General features: G+C 37.6%; 2 protein-coding genes and 1 pseudogene across 2 annotated transcripts; all 3 read right to left on the bottom strand.

Moving 5' to 3' along the window:
- Positions 1-752: 752 nt before the first annotated feature.
- On the bottom strand, positions 753-2,812 carry LOC101311969 (annotated as a pseudogene).
- A 531-nt stretch (positions 2,813-3,343) lies between these two features.
- LOC101311676 (short-chain dehydrogenase TIC 32, chloroplastic-like) lies at positions 3,344-5,150 on the bottom strand. The gene is made up of 8 exons (XM_004300751.1): positions 5,045-5,150; positions 4,645-4,876; positions 4,397-4,476; positions 4,156-4,309; positions 3,978-4,056; positions 3,825-3,909; positions 3,686-3,735; positions 3,344-3,508 (listed from the first exon to the last, which is right to left on the bottom strand). Exons 1-8 carry the CDS (start codon positions 5,148-5,150, stop codon positions 3,344-3,346), a joined length of 951 nt encoding a protein of 316 aa, XP_004300799.1.
- Positions 5,151-9,921: 4,771 nt separating this feature from the next.
- On the bottom strand, positions 9,922-12,367 carry LOC101308574 (short-chain dehydrogenase TIC 32, chloroplastic-like). Its single transcript, XM_004298760.1, has 8 exons — positions 12,246-12,367; positions 11,722-11,953; positions 11,282-11,358; positions 11,032-11,185; positions 10,810-10,888; positions 10,625-10,712; positions 10,435-10,490; positions 9,922-10,305 (listed from the first exon to the last, which is right to left on the bottom strand). The coding sequence occupies exons 1-8, from the start codon at positions 12,349-12,351 to the stop codon at positions 10,141-10,143; spliced, it is 957 nt and encodes a 318-aa protein (XP_004298808.1). The 5' UTR covers positions 12,352-12,367; the 3' UTR covers positions 9,922-10,140.
- Positions 12,368-12,739: the final 372 nt, after the last annotated feature.

The raw sequence follows: 12,739 nt of genomic DNA, 5'->3' as shown, positions 1-12,739 counted from the left end.
GTATATATATATATATATATATATATATATATATAAAAGGAGCAACATAGCCTAGTAGCATTACCTGCATTGCTCTCCAGTAACAAGGCAAGAAGGACGCAGCATAAGCAAGCTCACGGTAATGCGTGGCCCTCATGCAATAGCCATAGTCCTGAGTTTTGCATCTACCGGAACACACTTTTTGGGAGAGAGATCGAGAGAGCGAGAATGAGATGAATCATAAATTTTCTTTTTCTTTGTGTTTGTGGAAGACGCGAGAAGCCATATGTCGTGGAGGCTGAGACGTTTAATAGATGGCAAACAGGTGACAAGATCCCAAACTTCAGGCCCAACACCAAGACCCATCACTGTTAAACAATGTTCATTATGTACAGTAGTACAAAGAATAGATATAGGGAACTGAAATTTACACTCTTAATTTTATAATCCATACTTCCACTTTTCTCTTTTAGTAATTTAAATTTTGTCTTTAGTGACATGTTTTGTTTTGTTTTGTTTTTTTTTTATGAAAACTTTATCCAAAAAGGAAAGGTAGGAGTGTAGATTGTAAATAGGAGTGTAAATTTTACTCCTCTTGATATATACAGAACCACGTTGTTGCTTCTCCTCCCTTGTTAAGTATTAGCTAGATTAGACAGAAGCACGTTTAAACTATTGTTTCTCATCATTGAATCAACTTGCCCTAGTTTCTTTGCAATTTGATTCAATGAGAAATAGTGCAGCAAGTTAACATTAAATACTTAGTACGTATGCTACTTAAGATCAGTCAAGCTCAAGCTAAAATCCCAAAGTTTGGTAGCCAAATCTGCATCTTTGGCCTGATCGCTCGGTTTGGCAATGTTACAGTCTGCAAAATACTCGCCACTTACTCCCTTAACTTGTGGATGGAGTGCCACAAAGCATGTGGTTGCTGCACCCTGCACAAATATGTTCAATACGGAGATTATCATGCACTGGAGTGTTCTAAGAAAACTGAACACAAACAGACGCACAGATACAAGGAGTCACTTCTACATATATGCATATATTGTCGAATTTATAGTACCTGCTGAATAGTTTTCATGAACGGCATGATAAACACACTCAGTACCTTAGCAATATCTGTGTCGAGCCAAAGAAAGGTAAGTTGGTCAATGGAAGTTAAACGAGACAAATAATGCAGTATAAGAAAGTATGAGCATGCATGAGCTAATACGATAAATAATGGGTGTATGATAGAAGTTGATCCTGGATGAAGCTTACAATACAAAATGCCATCATCAATGCGCACGATATTGGTTTGTATTGATCATGGATGAAGAGAATTAGCAGTTATCTGTGTCCCTTCTTCCTGTTTAGTTAGCCATCACTGATCAGTTACCAAGTCGACGCAGAAGTTCAAAATCAGCACATTTCCTAACCAGAAAAAGTTAGATATATACCTTCAGACGCCTTGAAAGCTCATTAGCATGTAATACATTAGCAAGCTTGGATTGTCCATAGGCCAAATATTTGTAGTAGCTGTAAGAAGTAGAAGGAGCAGAAGCGGTTGTTTTTATTTGCATAACTCATTAAATCATTACAGCATGGTCTAAAATGAATCATTAGTGATGCTGTGATGTGCTTACCTTGATTCATCATTAATTTTATCAAAACGAATTCCTTCACGAGACACATATTGATGGCACAGTGATGATAAGTTAACAATTCTTCCCTCTCTGTTGCTTTCTCGCGATGTGCGTTTCATGGTTTCCAACAAAAGATTTGTGAGAAGAAAGTGTCCTGCACATTGGATGCATAGTTCAAGTAACAAGTGAGGTCATAAAAGAAAGTACACTGTAGAAAACTGATTAACTGCCTAAAGTAATGACTTCAGTAAAGTTGCAAGTATTACACACCTAAGTGATTAGTTGCGAAATGGAGTTCTATATTGTCTTGAGAAAGCCTGAATGGTGTCACAACCCCTGCATTATTACTTCCAACAAAGAAGAGATTTTATTCCCCTTAATTGTCAAAGTTTGCAATCACACCAAAATGTTATTTCTGTCTACTTCAGCTTTTCACTGCAACCTGAGCTGCAGGCTAGGAAATGTTGCAACGATAATATCTGCTAAATCAAAAAAAAGATGAATAACAATGACATGCTTATCTTACATAAGGATGTTCAGTGGAAGCCCCAAGGAATTATAATCTTCTCCAAACTTTCTTACAGATGCCAATGAGCTCAGATCTAACTCCATAACATCAACTCTAGCACTGGGGATTTCTTTAAGAATTGCTTCTTTGACATTTTTCCCTGCACTCGTGTTCCTTATTGCCATAACTACATGCACACCACGCAAGGCAAGAACACGTGATGTCTCTAAACCAAGACCACTTGTGGCTCCTGAAATGAAACAAAAATTACAGTTTGAAACATGTAAGGTTACTTAAGCAGTCACTAAGCTAAGAACGATCATTGACATGAAAATTTTAAAACAAATGTCAAACACCTTGTAGAGGTGGAGCAGTTGTTTTGGACCAAGCACTTCAAATGACTGATTAAGATTCTTTATATATACACTGGAAAACTAAATCATATGGAATCCTTTGTTTCAATTTGTTTAATCTCAGTTTTTTTTATCTTAATTTGGATATGTACATAAACTTCTTTTTCTTCTAAAACAAGGAAATGAAATACATAGTAAAGTAGCAATAATCATTTAACTAAAATAGAGCTTGAGTGACCTGTAACAATGGCAGTCAGACCAGTTCCATCAATCCCTTGAGTAACTTCCTCTGCTGTGGAAGAGGCTGAGAACCCAGATGGCCCTTTCCTGCTAATTAACCCCATAATTTTGCTATTGAATTTGATACTAATGAGATTGCACAGAGAACTAGATTGCTCACACAACAAACATAAAAGTGAACAAATTCTAGACTTGTATTCTGTTCCAGAAATGACAACTAATGTCAAGACAAGGGCCGGCTGCCTCACTAAACATAGATACCAATGCAGACCTCTAATCGGCAGAGTTTTATTGGGACATTGTAATAAACTAATCATCACTATGCAATGGCGTTTGGGATGTTGCTCTGCTAAAGAAAACAGAAGGGTCATCTTCAATGGTGATGGTAATGTAAATAAACTTTGTAGCAAGATGTACTGCTATTTGATATTGTAATATATTACGTTTATGAGCTCACTGCTCATAGATATGGAAGGGTGCGGTTGGCTGGGGAAGTATCATTAATTGACAAGATTGTAGCATTGCTAATGTACAGTAAACTCCATGGTAGAGGATGAATAGAAAAAGAGTAAATTTTATTCATTCTCTATGCATAATCATACAACATGGCCTAGAAAAGACTTAAACCTCCACTACTACTTGAGATCGGTCAAACTCAAGCTAAAATCCCAGAGTCTCTTGGCCAAATCTGGATCATTTGCCTTGGAGCGCGGTTTGGCAATGTTACAGTCCACATAGTATTCCCCACTTACTCCCTTAACTTGTGGATTCAGTGCCAAAAAGCATGTGGTCGCCGCTCCCTGCGCAACTATGTTCAATGAGAAATACACATTGGAATAGCATTGTATCACATTTGAATATGTGGATGCTAATTGTGAGTTCCTGTGCAATGTAGTTTATCATGAATATGGTTCATGACTGCATGCAGTTTGCACTCAAATAGTGATGCTACATATATGTGAAACCTGAAAAATTACCTGCTGAATAGTTTTGCTCAAAAATATTAGCCTAACCAACTTAAGAAGACCTGTATCAAGCCAAACAGTCCGTAAATAACCAGTGAAAACTGAAAACCCACACCAGTTCACACTGGTATGCACAGCAAATGAAACTTACACTTTAAACGGATATCATTGCGCACAATATTGGTGTGAATTGTTCCCGGATGAAGAGAATTAGCAGTTATCTCAACCCTTTCTTCCTGTTCCGAAAGAAAAAAAAAGTTACTGATTGGCATTTCTAAAAAATAAAGAAGCACTCAATCACTACCTTGAGGCGCCTTGTAAGCTCATTAGCATGCAATATGTTGGCGAGCTTGGATTCTGCATAGGCAACATAGTTGTTGAATCTGTAAATTAGCAAGTAAACACATTTCAGTTACTAATCTTTATCCAGCAAACCCTAAAAACGATTCATCCTAGATATGCTGCCATGCATAGCATGTTACCTTGATTTGTCGTTAATTAAATCAAAACGAATTCCCTCACGGTATGTATATCTGTGGCCAAGAGATGATACATTAACAATTCTCCCCTCTATGTTGCTGTTTCTTGATGTTTGTTTCATGTTCTCTAACAAAAGATTTGTGAGAAGAAAATGACCTGCATATATAGTTCAAATAACAAATGTAAAGTTTCATTGCAGCAGCTTAAAGAATAAAACCTTGAGAAAATCTGTAGGTAACAGACCTAAATGGTTAGTTGCAAAATCGAGTTCTATGTTGTCTTGAGATAGCTTGAATTTACCTACCATAACCCCTGCATTGTTACTGCCAACAAAAAAAAGTAGTATAATGCAGCTGGTTATTTTCATAGTAAAAGTTATAAACTAAACAAATTCCAGTTTTAGCATGCGCTTCTCGCTATATATGAGAGACCTAGTGGAACTGTCATTTTGAGAAAGAAATTAGAAAATGATGAAGGATTGCCTGTCTTACATAAGGATGTTCAATGGAAGGCATTTGGAATTGTATTCTGCTGCAAACTTTCTTACAGATGCCATTGAGCTGAGATCTAACTCCATGACATCAATCTTAGCATTAGACACTTTTTTAAGGATTGCTTCTTTGACGTTGGCACCGGCATCCATGTTCCTCACTGCCATTACTACATGAACACCACGCAATGCAAGAACACGTACGGTCTCTACACCAATACCACTCGAGGCTCCTGAAATTGAACAAATTTTGAGACTACACTGAAACGTTTAATAGCCAAACTTTGAAGCAAGGAAAAATATATTAGCAACTGTTTCTCCTAAAACGTTAGACATGAGAATCTGGACATATCATGGATCTGGTAAGCTAGAAAACAAAGCAGTAGTAGCATATTTATGACCTGTAACAATGGCAGTAAGGCCAGTTCCATCAACTCCTCGTGTAACTTGTTCTGCTGTGGAAGAGGCAGAGAATTCAGAAGCTCCTTTCTTGCCGAATATCCTCATTATCTTTTGTTGATCAATCAATGATTGGCAATGAGTTACAAAACAGAGAATTTAAACAAACCAACATTGTACGTGAGGCCGTTTAGGGATGTCCCCTAATTACAATACTGGCCGGCCAATGCCAACAAATAATACTGGCCAAAAACAAAAGGTCATTTCATGAGTTATGTTGCACCGACACGTCACATGGCGTGTTAGAAAATGTTGATTTTTCCGAGACGCCCTGACATTTTGACCAACACCATGTCACCCTCCGACACGTCACATCATCAATTGTTACTTTAAAAAATTAAAAAATAAAAATATAACCCAAAACCTAATTAAACTATAGCAATACCCAAAAAAAATTCAGCTGCTTCTCTCCTTTATGTTGCTTCTCTTTGGCCATTGGTAAATGTGTGTATTAATAGTGGGAGCGAGGACGGGAGAAGAAGAAGAGGTGAAGCTGAGAGAAATAGGATTTTGGGAAGGGTTGAATTAAACAGAGATAAAAGGGATTCTGGCTTGTAGGGGTTTCTGTTTTTAGAGTTTTATATATGTTTGAGGAAATTTTTTGATTTTCTGGGTTTTGAGAATTTTTAATGGGAAAGAATTATGAGGTGTGAAGTATCATAAGAGGTAATTTACGTCATTAGTTAGATAGGGGACTAGAGGAGCTGGAAAGCCGAGGAGGAGAGTGAAGAATTTTGGTGTTTTGGGTTTATATTGTGTTTATTAAAAGACAGAATTTGTTGTAATATAAAGTGAAAAAGGATTTGAGTGAGAGAGTTTTGATGCAAACAAAATGGTAAGTCTCTGATTCATCTCATATGAGGTTTATATACTACTATCTCATGTATACAAAAGGCAAGTAACGAATAGTAATCGGTTACAAAGAGAATGAAATACCATTTATTCTCTTAATCATTATTAATTCCTAAATAGCATAACTGATGCACACTAATGGTGGTGACATGCATGAATAGCCATATTTACAACACTCTCCCTTGGATATTTCATGTCAGTGTGTTGGCCTTACTTTGCCTTTTGCCTTTAAAAGCTTGGAGATTGATGAAGTCATTTAGAATTTATAAGTAGGTATTGTATCTACGAGAGGAATACACTAAGATTGCTACACCAAAACCTTGCCATGGTAAACCCAGTCGGAAAAACCAGTGGTCGAAGGAAAAAGATGAGCAAATATGTATATGTCGAATCAACTCATCTTCAAGATGTAGTGAGTGGGTTGACCATACTAAAGATGTGCCTCGTTAAAACCTTGTCAAGAAACAAAATCAAGTGGGACAAAATAAACCTAGGCGAAGGACAAAAAGAATACATGATAGTCAAGTGGGTATACTTCAGGATACTCCCCCTGATTTTGACTCCCCCTGAAAATTACATGTTAGGTAATTCAGATAATTTACGTAGACCGATACCTTCTATATGCTTCTTGAATGTAGACTTTGGTAATGACTTGGTGAAGAGGTCTGCCCGATTGTCTTCAGATCGAATTTGTTTGACTTCAATCTTTTGATGCTCTTGTTGTTGCTGATTGAAGAAGAACTTCGGTGAAATGTGTTTGGTGTTGTCTCCTTTGATGAATCTCGTCTTAATTTGCTCGATGCAAGCTGCATTATCTTCGTGGATAGTGGTTGGTTCATCAGTGGTGGAATGCAGTCCACATGCACTTCGAACATGCTTTGTGATGGCTCTCAGCTATACACATTCATGTACTGTTTCATAAAGAGCTATGATCTTAGCATGATTTGAAGAAGTAGTAACAAGGGTCTGTTTCGTAGACCTCCAAGAAATTGCAGTATTCCCAATGGTAAAGATATAACCAGTTTGTGAACGCGCCTTATACAGGTCAGATAGATAGCCTGCATCAGCATATCCAACAAGGTGTGCATCATACTGAGAATCAAGGGAGCTTGATCCATTCTTTGATGTGTAGGGATAGAATAAACCCATATTTGTCATACCTCTAAGGTAGCAAAAGACGTCTTTTACATTATTCCAATGGTGACGTGTTGGCGCTGAGCTATATCGACCTAGCAAGTTCATAGCAAAAGAAATGTCTTGTCTAGTACATTGGGCCAAGTACAACAATGCGCCTATTGCACTTAGGTATGACACTTCAAGTGCCAATATCTCTTCGTTATCATCTGCAAGACGAAACGGGTCTTTCTTAGGGTCCAGACTTCAGACAATCATGGGCGTGCTTGAAGGCATTACTTTATCCTTATTAAAGCGTCTTAACATCTTCTGGATGTAGTTTGATTGATGAAGCAAAATGCCATCAGCACGGTGCTCGAGTTCTAAGCCGAGGCAATAATTTGTTCTCCCAAGATCTTTCATCTCGAATTCTAACTTCAAATGCTTGGCAGTTTCCTTGATCTGTTCTGGAGTATCAATTAGGTTCATGTCATCGACATATACCGTCACAATTGCAAATCCAGAACTTGTTTTCTTAATAAACACGCATGGGCATAATTCATTATTCACATATCCCAACCTGATCAAATATTCACTTAGACAGTTATACCACATCTGTCCAGATTGTTTCAATCCATAAAGTGAACACCTCAAACGAATTGAGAGCGTGTTCCGTGGTCTAAAACTATTTTCATCAGGTATCTTGAGTCCTTTAGGAACTTTCATGTAAATCTCTGTATCAAGATCCTCATAGAGATAAGCTGTTACCACATCCATTAGCTACATACTCAGTTTTTCAGAAACTACCAAACTGATAAGGTAGCGGAATGTTATACCATTATGAGAGAATACGTCTCCTGGTAATCAATCTCAGGGTGTTGAGAAAATCCTTGCGCCACTAGACAAGCCTTGTATCTCACAATTTCGTTTTTCTCACTACGCTTCCTTACAAATTCCCATTTAAATCCAATCCCAAGGAGTTGAGAAAATCCTTGTGCCACTAGACGAGCCTTGTATCTCACAATTTCTTTTTTCTCACTACGCTTCCTTACAAATTCCCATTTAAATCCTACAGGTTTAACCTTGGGAGGTGTGGGAGCAACATGTCCAAACACCTTTCTCTTTGTTAAGGAATCTAATTCGACCTGGATTGCTTCTTTCCATTTTGGCCAGTCGTCTCTACGTTGACATTCATCAACAGAGCGAGGTTCGATGTCATCATTAATTATAATTTTGGTAGCTACTGCGAATACAAATACATCATCGATGATAGTCTCATTGTGATTCCATATCTCATTTAAACATGCATAATTTACCAAGATTTCTCTATTCTCGGGAGTGGGTTCCAACGTTGAAGCGTCCCTCAACGTCGTTTCTTCTAGAACAAACCCATAATCCGGAATTGTCTCGTGAGATGGATAATTTGAGATGGCAATGTCAAGTCGATTCGTTTGTGCCGAGTTTACCCTTTTCCAGGGATAAGAATCCTTCAAACCTAATAGTCTACCTCGCTTCTGGGCAGGGACATATGATTGATTGCTTCTTTGACGTTGGCACCGGCATCCATGTTCCTCACTGCCATTACTACATGAACACCACACAATGCAAGAACATGTGCGGTCTCTACACCAGTACCACTCGAGGCTCCTGAAATTGAACAAATTTTGAGACTACACCAAAACGTTTAATAGCCAAACTTTGAAGCAAAGAAAAACATATTAGCAACTGTTTCTCCTAAAACGTTAGACATGAGAAGCGGGACATATCATGGATCTGGTAAGCTACAAAACAAAGCAGTAGTAGCATATTTATGACCTGTAACAATGGCAGTAAGGCCAGTTCCATCAACTCCTCGAGTAACTTGTCTGCTGTGGAAGAGGCAGAGAATCCAGATGCTCCTTTCTTGCCGGATATCCTCATTATCTTTTGTTGATCAATCAATGATTGGCAATGAGTTACAAAACAGAGAGTTTAAACAAACCAACATTGTACGTAATGAGGCCGTTTAGGGATGCCCCCTAATTACAATACTGGCCGGCCAATGCCAACAAATAATACTGGCCAAAAACAAAAGGTCATTTCATGAGCTATGTTGCACCGACATGCCACGTGACGTGTTGGAAAATATTGACTTTTTCGACACACCTTGACATTTTGACCGACACATCATGTCACTCTCCGACATGCCACGTCATCAATTGTTACTTTAAAAAAATTAAAAAATAAAAATATAACCCAAAACCTAATTAAACTTTAGCAATACCCCAAAAAAAAATTCAGCTTCTTCTCTCCTTTCTGTTGCTTCTCTTTGGCCATTCGTAAATGTGTGTATTAGTGAGAGCGAGGACGGGAGAAGAAGAAGAGGTGAAGCAAAGAGAAATAGGATTTTGGGAAGAGTTGAATTAAACAAAGAGAAAAAAGATTCTGGCTGGTGGGGGTTTCTGTTTTTGGAGTTTTATATATTTTTGAGGAAAATTTTTGATTTTCTAGGTTTTGGGAATTTTTAATGGGGAAGAATTATGAGGTGTGTGAAGTATCATAAATAGGTAGTTTAGGTCATTAGTTGGATAGGGGACTAGAGGAGGTGGAACGCCGAGGAGGAGAGTGAAGGAGGAGTTTATATTGTGTTTATTAAAAGACAGAATTATGAATTTTTGGCCAATAAGTTAATAATATTTCATATTTTTAGTAATTCTTTTATGTATTAAAAGTATATAAATATATTAATTATTTGTCGTGTCCAAGCTGTGTCAGATCTTACATTTTTTAGAATTGTCGTGTCGCGCCGTGCATGTCAGTGTCGGTGGTGGTGCAACATTGAAGACGAGTAACAGTATCAATTAGCAGACCAAACTGGTAATAACTAATAAGCATTAGAATTGAGTGTTGCTCACTACTTGCTCTTATATATGGAACAATGTCATCGAGTAGGACACATTATTTGATGGCCAACTGATAATAAGTTACAAGTATGGACGTATGGTTCAAGTGTGATTTGGCAATTTATTTCATAAGAAACACTGCAGAAGAGAACCACTTACACCAGGACTCATCAACAGATAAAACTGTACCACTACTTGAGATTGGTCAAGCTCAAGCTCAAATCCCAGAGTTTGGTAGCCAAATCTTCATCTTTGGCCAAAGAGCTCGCTTCGGCAACATTACAGTCAACAAAATATTCGCCGCTTACTCCATTAACTTGTGGATGAAGTGCCACAAAACATGTGGTTGCTGCACCCTGCATAGCCATATCCAGCATTATTAAGATAATTAAGCACATGTGTTATCAAAAAGTGAAAAAAGAAAAAGAACACAGAAATATACACAGAAGATTAGTCTACATATATTTTCAAACTAAAAGAAGTACCTGCTGAATTGATTTAATGAAAAGACTCATAAATGCACCCAGCACCTTTGCAATATCTGTATTCAGCCAAAGAAAAAGTAAGCTGGTCAACTGCAATTATACCAAACAGTTCTGCAGTGTCAAGTACTATTAGAGGTGGTGTATATGAATATCGTAGAATCTGATTATATGGAGAAGTGATGAAGCTTACAATGTAAAATACCATCACCAAAGCGCACAATATTGGTGTGGATTAGTCCGGGATGAAGAGAATTAGCAGTTATCTCCACCCCTTCTTCCTGTTTAGTTATTGCTCATTTGTTCAGTTACCATGTCAACCAGAAGTTCAGAAATCAGAACATTTCCAAACGAGAAAGCAATTTAATTAAAATATACCTTCAGACGCCTTGTAAGCTCATTAGCATGTAATACATTTGCAAGCTTGGATTGGCCATATGCGAAGTACTTGTTGTAGCTGCAAATTAACAAGTAAAGAGCAGGTGGTTGACATAAATTTATGTCTTGTTGACATACATGACATCTTAGCAAGAGGGCATTGTCCAAATAAGCAAAGCATAGCCTAAAGAGGAATCATCGATGATGATTTCAGTGTGTCACCTTGATTCGTCATTGATTTTATCAAAGCGAATTCCTTCATGGTACGAATATTTATGGGCAACTGATGATACATTAACAATCCTCCCCTCTCTATTGTTTTCTCGTGATGTGCGTTTCATGTTCTCCAACAAGAGATTTGTGAGAAGAAAATGGCCTGCATATTGAAAAAAGCAGCTTTCATTTGTAGAATGCTGTTTCATTTGCCTACACTAATGACTTCATAGCAGTTGTAGGTTATAGGTAAACACACCTAAATGATTAGTTGCAAACTGGAGCTCTATATTGTCTTCAGAGAGCTTGTATGGAGTTATAACCCCTGCATTGTTACTTCCAACAAAGAAGAGTTAACTACTTGATGCAAACCGCATGCAATATACAGTTGTCATTTCCGTTTATATGAGCTAGCTGATGAATTCTGACAAGTGTGTTAAGGTTTTCCAAACAGCTTAAGCTTTCAGTTATAATGGTTTCAGTTGTACGAAGAATGCCCACATTATCAATGATAAAGTAGTCTGGGGTTCATATTCAAAACCAATTGGCAATGGATGGAGTGACCCACACCCTTATAAACCCACAGGCAAAGTCTCATATTCCCGATGTGGGATTGATATCTCAACAATCAAGAAGGGGAACTAAATTTAAACTGCAGGATATATAGCAGTGATAAAGTAATCTCAGCTTATCACTTACATAAGGATGTTCAGTGGTAGGCCTTTGGTATTATAGTCTGCTGCAAATTTTCTTACAGAGGCCAATGAGCTGAGATCCAACTCCATAGCGTCAATTTTAGCATCCGGAATTTCTCTTAGGATGGCTTCTCTCACCTTCTTCCCAGAATTCATGTTCCGTATTGCCATCACTACATGGACACCTCGCAACGCAAGAACACGCAGTGTCTCTAAACCGATACCACTTGTGGCTCCTGAATTTTAACAAAAGTTTATACACCTAATCATTTGAGAACCGACATGGAGGAAGGCTCACTGACATGAAATCTTAATAGTATCTTTTTGATTCACAAGGACTGAGGAGAAATGTTAGACCATATATCAAAGAATTAGTATATGTATATTGTATATAGCAGTTTAGTAATTTCAATCCTCTGGATGCTGGAATCTTGTTCTCTTGATATACACATAAGTAAGCAATAAGCCTTTATAGACGATGGTTTATATCTAGAAAGCTAGCTTAACAAAAGTAGAGCTTATTCTAACCTGTAACAATGGCAGTAAGACTAGTTCCATCAATTCCTTGAGTAACTTCTTCTGCAGTGGAAGAGCCGGAGAACCCAGAAAGTCCTCTCTTGCTAAATTTTCCCATTAATTTTTAGATGATTAAGAACGCATAAGGTCACAGAACACAGAATTTAAACATAACTACTATTACTGGCACAGTTACTTACTTGGAATGGAATTGAGATGTGTGTAAATGATTACGGGATAAAGGAATTCATGTGTTTACTTGCTCATGGTGGAATGAGGATTGTTGTGGGTCCCACCTCCAAACTCGGAATTGATTCCTTAATAACCCGGATTTGTAATACCAGGGGGAGGTGAGTTTGAGAATAATATTATCCGGAATAAACTTTTTATTCCTAAAATATCCTCACATAATTACATTAACCCCAAATACCCATACGTTTTTCAGAGGTTAGTTTACTAATCATACCAATTTAATTCTAATTATTTATTATAAGTAAATAACATCA

This window comes from Fragaria vesca, linkage group LG5 (genome assembly GCF_000184155.1).
Source record: "Fragaria vesca subsp. vesca linkage group LG5, FraVesHawaii_1.0, whole genome shotgun sequence".
In the NCBI taxonomy this organism is placed as follows: Eukaryota; Viridiplantae; Streptophyta; class Magnoliopsida; order Rosales; family Rosaceae; genus Fragaria; species Fragaria vesca.
Note: the sequence above shows the minus strand (reverse complement) of the source record. Positions and strands in the feature narration are given on the sequence as shown.